Raw genomic sequence first — 6,602 nt, 5'->3', positions numbered from 1 at the left:
CGCCCAGCATTTCCCCAAAAACATTCAATCAAAATTTAGAGATAGCTATTTTGTCCAATGTAGTTGAAAGTTCTGGATATCATGTATTTAAGTATGACAAACCCCCCAGAGCCCCCAGGGCAAAGGTTGTAAGTTATGCCCTGCGGGCATATAAGGTTGTTATAGATAGAGTTGTCGTAAAACTTCAAAAGGGGCTCATTCAATTGGATATTGAGAGGGCTAGTGCCCTTTGTAGTAGTCGAAAGTGATTGGAGCGGAATTAACCCCCCTCTCACGCCCACCATTCCTCCAAACACATCCAATCAACATTTTCAGATAGCCATTTTGTTCAACGTAGTAGGTCTTTGAGAATGACACCCGCCCCCCAGCCCTCAGGGCAGGGGTTTTAAGTTATGCCCTGGGCGCATATAAGGTTTTTATTGAAAATGTTGTCGTAGAAACTTCATTGGCTCATTTGATTGGAAATTGAAAGGGCTACTGCCATTTATAATAGTTGAAAGTGATTGGAGAGCGAATAACGCCCCTCTCACGCCCACCTTCTCCCCAAGCACATCCAATCAAAATTTTGAGATAGCCGTTTTGTTTAACGTAGTTGAAAGTTCGGGAAATTAGGTCTTAGAGGATGACAACCACCCTAACAACCCTTAGAGTAAGGTTTTTAAATTATTCAGTAGGGGCATATAAGGTGTTTATAGAAAGCGTTGTCGTTTTAAAAAGCGCTCATTTGATTTTAAATCGAAAGGCCTAGTGCCCTTTTTAATAGTCAAAAGTGATTGGAAGGCTTGAAATTTCTATAGTAAAGATCGATGTGGGTATAATGTATTATTTTTTGTTGTTGTTGTTATTTAGACCAGGGCACTTCGTATCGAAGGAGTCGTCATGGGAACTTCGAAAAGGCCTCATTCGACTGAAAATAGAACGGGCTGATGCCCTTTTTAATAGTCGAAAGTGATTGTAGGGCAACTAAATTTTTCCCTGAAAAGACTATGTCAATATAAAACGAACAGAAATTAATTAATAAAACTTTTTCCACAAAATAAGTTTTTCAAGAAAAGTAAAAATAATATAAATGAATGTGAATTGTAGTTTAATATACATATACTGATATTTAGTAATCAAAATGTTAATATTATTTGATTTATTAAAGTTATGAAAGTAAAAACATTTATATTTTTTTCAGTAAAGTGCAAATTATGTTCTGGCCTTGGGAAGGCATAGGGGTTTTGAGTCCAACTTATGTTAATTTCTGCTCGTTTTGAGTTTGAATCGGTTATTTGTTGTAATTTCTTTTCGTTTTTGGTTTCATTTATTTATTGATCCTGTTTTGTGGTAGTTTTACGCTTGGTAGATTCTTTGATTTTATTTTTGCTCTTTTTTTGTTTAATGGAGTTCTTTACTTTTCTTTGAAAAACTTATTTTGTGGAAAGTTTTTTTTAATTAATTCTAATTAAAAACCTTTGTGACTAAGGGGCCATTTTTGAAGAATTGAAACAAAATTCGAACTTCAGCGTAAAGAACGAGGTATTGACTAGGGGGCGAACCTCCTAATATACGTTTTAAAAATATATGAAAATAGAAGTTCGTTACGTAAGTTAATTCGTAAGTTACGTATATTTATCACTAATAAAAACGTTTGTAAAGAAAATTGAACAACTTTCGAGAAAGCCATTTAACCAAAAAAAGTAAAATTAATATGCAAATTTCGTTTTAGGTATTCATGTACGAAGAGCGAAAATCAAAACCTGCATTAATTAAAAAACGTTCAGAAATTAAAAACAAGTTTTTCTTTAACTGAAAGTAAGGAGTGACATTAAAACCTAAAACGAACAGAAATTATTCCGTATATGAAAGGGGCTGTCTCCTCCTCAACGCCTCGTTCTTTGACTCTTTCTCTTTCTCACAACTCTATTTTTAAAACAAAAAAAAACATGCGCGTAAAGAGCGAGGTGTTGAGGAGGGGACAGCCCCTTTCATATACGGAATAATTTCTCTTCGTTTTAAGTTTTGACATCGCTCCTTACTTTCAGTTAAAAAAACTTGTTTTTTTTTATTTAATTTTATGATGTAATGTCACCAAATGATGATAGTGCGTGTCACCTGTATAAATAAATCATTCAATAAAAAGTTTTTTTTCGACGAAAAGTAAAAAGCGATATCAAAACTTATCAAGGTCACAATTGAGCCTAAAACGAGCTTAACTTGGTGGAAGACACCTATGCAATTACCATGATGAGAGACAAGTTATTTTACAACGGGAGATTACAGTGTGAAAAGAGCCAAATTTCAATGGACAAAAATTATAGCCAACGTATTGTCGCAATCCTACAGCCTTCACAGTATTTGAAAGTCATCTTCGAATTATTCAGACAATACGCTTTATTCTTGAAAAAAATTCCTGCGGAAAGTTTGAAAACTTTATTTGTTATCCTGTAAAATCAGCAAAATATAAGGTACATTTTTCTGCTTTGAGCTTGAAAAGCAAAATATGAGGTACATTTTTCTGCTTTAAGCATGAAAATATTAAAGGCAATATCTCGAACTATTCTGAATAAACAGCACACTTCTGTATAGAGGTTTCAAGGCCTTTAAATACTTTGGTCCCCTCTCCCCCTCCCCTCTGCTCCACAGATAGAAAATATCCTGTGAGCAATCTCGAGCTTAACATAGTGCAAAACTTGTTTTAAAACTACTTTATCAGACTCGAATTCTGTTAAGCTTTTTGTTGCCGAACGGTCTGTTGATTTCAAACTCGTTGATCTTATGAATTATTATTGTTTAAAAGAAATATGATAAAATATAATACAATATTATTTAAGTTTGTACAATTTTTATTTTATTGAATTTCGGTATGACACTAAAAAGAGCTAGCTGATTGTATTCAAAATATTTTAGTAAAAATGTATAAAAAATTTGACAAAAAACAATAAATTGAAAAAATCTGAAATGCTGTTTATTTTAGGTGGACAAAAAAAGCCAGTTAGAAGAAACGAGTGGTCACAAGGGAGTAGTGTGCATGGGAATGAGTATTACATGGAGGGAAGTAGAGCATCTCCCAGTTTCCGGGGGGATAGGCAAAGCGGCCGAAATGGAATTCAGCATCCAAATTCATCTTCCCGCACTGACCGAAGAATAAACAACGTAAATGATGATACAGATTTGGAGTCTCATACGGCAGAAAAAAGTCAGTATTCGTCTGAGAAGGAAAAATACAGCATCAATCCTAACAGACAGTTTGGCTACAGAGAGCTTGAGGATATGCTGAAAAATTTTGAACCATCGATTATAATAAAATTGTTAAACAGTGAAAAAAAGCAATTTGGTATGTTGTTAACAAAGGAGATGAATTTTGATTGGTATTATTTAATAATAAGTCTGCTGGCGAAATTGTGCAAATCGGATGTACCAGAGCTGTATCAATCTTTGTTTTTGGACCTACTAGTAATGGTAAAAAGATCAGGTTTCCTCGCAAAGCTACCTTCACAGATTGCTGCTATTAGTACAGGGAAGAAGATTTCAAATGAAAAAGTTGTACAGCTTCACAAGAATCTAGTTTCTTTCTTTCAGACATTCATGGATAAGTCTTCAACTTCAGCTTGTGACTCCGTACCAGAGAAGTACTTTGAGGCAATAGTAAAAATGGAATCACTTTTGTCTGTAAATAGGTATGAGGTTCCGCAGGATGTTTATGCTGATTTAGCTGTTCTTCAATTAAGACTTGATGACGCCCGAAAGAATTTTGTTGGCGAGAATGATGACAATGCTGGAAGAAAACTGCGTCGAATGGCTTATGCTGAAGAATTGTCACATGCTCAGCCACCTGGTGATTTCAGGGAATTAAATATAGTGCCAACATTTGAGGATGTGAACTATGAAGAAGAGCCGTTTGTTCGGCCAGCACTTCTCCATCGTCCGTATAAAAGCATTGATCATTACCTGGATGTTCAATTTAGATTACTAAGAGAAGATTTTTTCTACCCCCATAGATCCGGTATACAAGAGTATAGAAATCTGATAAAAGATAGAAAGAAAAACCGTAGCAAAATTAATAATATACGAATTTATCGTGATGTTAAGTTTGTTGATTACGACATAGTAAGTGGTAGTTATATCATTGCTTTTTCAAAAGCGGGTCTTGCTCGAGTTACATGGGAGAATTCGAAAAGACTGATGCATGGGTCGTTGCTGTGCTTGAGTAAGGACGATTTTAGGACAGGTATTTTTGCAACAGTGGCAAAGAGAGACGCAAAAGCACTCTCAGAAAAGAGAACGATTCATGTGAAAATTGAGGAAACTGAAAATTCTGAAGGGTACACAAACGGAAACTTCATAATGGCGGAATCATCAGTATATTTTGAAGCATACCGTAATGTTCTTTATGTTTTGCAAGAGTACAGAGAGAAGAACTTTCCCTTGAAGGAATTTGTACTGGGACAAGTAACAGATAGTCATCTTCCTGATTACTTGTCTGTAGCAAGGGAACAACAGATTGACACAACTTACAATTTAAGTGCTCTTGTCCAACCTACCTATTATCGTCAGTCTGCTAATATTCTGCAGTTGGATAGAGTAATGACTCCAGGTGATTTAAATTTGGATAAGAATCAGTTCGAAGCCTTCAAATTGGCACTAACTGAAAAAGTAGCTATTATCCATGGACCTCCCGGCACTGGAAAAACGTTTATCGGATTGAAAGTAGTTCAAACTCTACTTGCAAATCATCATATCTGGAGAATCAATGAAGTGTCTCAGCCGGTTAGAAGTCCAATTTTGATTGTTTGCTATACAAATCATGCTCTTGATCAATTCTTAGAAGGTATATTAAGTTTCACTACAGATGTTGTTCGTATCGGTGGCATGTCTAAATCTGAAGCAATCAAGGCTTGTAATCTAAGTGAACTAAGAAGAAAGTCTAAGGCCCGCTTGAATACAGCTATTGACCGCCGTTTTCTTTATGAGAAAAGACAAGAGTTAAGAGATTTAACGAGCAAGTTACATGAAGAAAATTGTCTTATTAAGCTAGTGGAAAACAAAATTCTTTTACATGAAAGTGAACTACTAGACAGAGGTGTTATCCCACTCAAGCTTTTGGGAAGTTTTAGCCAGTATGGGCAGGTGAGGTTTCGTTTTATAATAAAATAAATAAACTGTTTAATTAAAAAAAAAAAATGCTCGGTAGATATGTTCTTTGTTGCATTTCCGAGGAAATCACCAGAGCCTTTTTCGCATTCTAAGAGATGCTCTCTATTCATATGTATTTATATTGCAAAAATATCTCGTGAAGAATGCACGCTTTGTCTATTTAATGCTGGGTTCTGTAAAATAGGAGGGAGGAGAGGTAATATTTCTTCTTCAATCTTTGATAATCCGACTTCCTTGTAAGAAAATATGTTAATACTTTTTTTTCAAATAATCTAAAAAAAAAAACATGTTTTGACTCACACACGAAACTATCTATTTCTGTGCTCAATTTTTTTTCCAAGAGGCTACTTACTTTCTTCTTGCCATAAATTTAGTATTTATTACCGTTATTATTTATTAATATTATCGTTTAATCCATTCATTTTTTTTCTGTGTCAAATAAAAATGTCGCTCGCGTTATTGTTTAGCTCTAGGCTTCTTTAGAGGGGCTTGTACCCCCTGCAAGAGGCTTAATTTTAGTGTCTGTATAATCTTTTTTTTTTCTAGAGTAGTCTCAGTCCCTTCTATTCTTTCTCTAGTTGTCCAAATAATGGCTGCATTTTATGCTATTTTGTACCACTTTTTTTTTTTTTTTTTTTTTTTTTTTTTAAGTCAGTAAAGAGCCTTATGCCTCCTATAGATAATGAAGTATTGCTTGTATTATTTTTATATGGCTTCTTTTTTTCTTTTTATTCCCCCAACAACTTCCTATGAAAGGAGTGTTCATAGGAACTTGGGCGACGACTCATTTGGTTGGAAATCGCAATTTATAGTGTGGTTTTTAAGGGTTGAAAGTAACTGGAGCGCAACCAGCCCTTTTGCCATGCTCTTTTTGCTACCCAGCCTTCCGTAACTCCCTTCGATATTGAATACAAATTTTGAGATTGATTCAAAGTTCTTTGTAGGTCCAATGGATATGGTTCCGAGGGTGTGACTTATCTCCTCCCCCCGCTCTTCTCCCCTGGATTAAAGTTTACAGATATGATTTATAGTGGGGCAAAGGAAAAATGCTAATATTGGGGTGTCCGATTGGCTCGAAAATTTCAGGGATCGAATTTCTTGGGCCAAGAAGAAGACATGTCTTATGGGGAGAGGAGAGGGTGTTAGGGGACCTGTAAGTGGGTCAAAGCATTATTTGTCCCTGAGTAGTTTGAAACTCAAGTTGTCAGTCCTTTGGCCAATTGGAACTTAACGTACAAAAAGCAATTGTTTGGAGGACTTCCCGCGGGCTCCTCAAGAATGGAGCCTGAAAAAGGTCAAGAAGCTTTTATCAGATCTGCTCAAAACTTATAAATTTAATCCTTAGAGTAAGGGCATCCGAATGCAGAAGAAAAAAAGAATATGATTTTCCAGAAACTGGGCCTGACAAAGGACCAATAAACTTTGTTCTGAAAGGGTTGAGACTCCAAATAGTAATCCCTTGG

At 35.4% G+C, this 6,602-nt stretch overlaps 1 protein-coding gene across 1 annotated transcript; it reads left to right on the top strand.

The window, feature by feature from the left end:
* Positions 1–2,943: 2,943 nt before the first annotated feature.
* On the top strand, positions 2,944–5,145 carry LOC148938830 (NFX1-type zinc finger-containing protein 1-like). Its single transcript, XM_089107505.1, has one exon. It carries the CDS (start codon positions 2,944–2,946, stop codon positions 5,137–5,139), a length of 2,196 nt encoding a protein of 731 aa, XP_088963631.1. The 3' UTR covers positions 5,140–5,145.
* Positions 5,146–6,602: the final 1,457 nt, after the last annotated feature.

The sequence above is a fragment of the Artemia sp. Qi Xiang Cuo genome, unplaced genomic scaffold (genome assembly GCF_049724085.1).
Source record: "Artemia sp. Qi Xiang Cuo unplaced genomic scaffold, ASM4972408v1 HiC_scaffold_386, whole genome shotgun sequence".
Taxonomy (NCBI): Eukaryota; Metazoa; Arthropoda; class Branchiopoda; order Anostraca; family Artemiidae; genus Artemia; species Artemia sp. Qi Xiang Cuo.
This window is presented reverse-complemented; position numbering and strand designations above follow the sequence as displayed.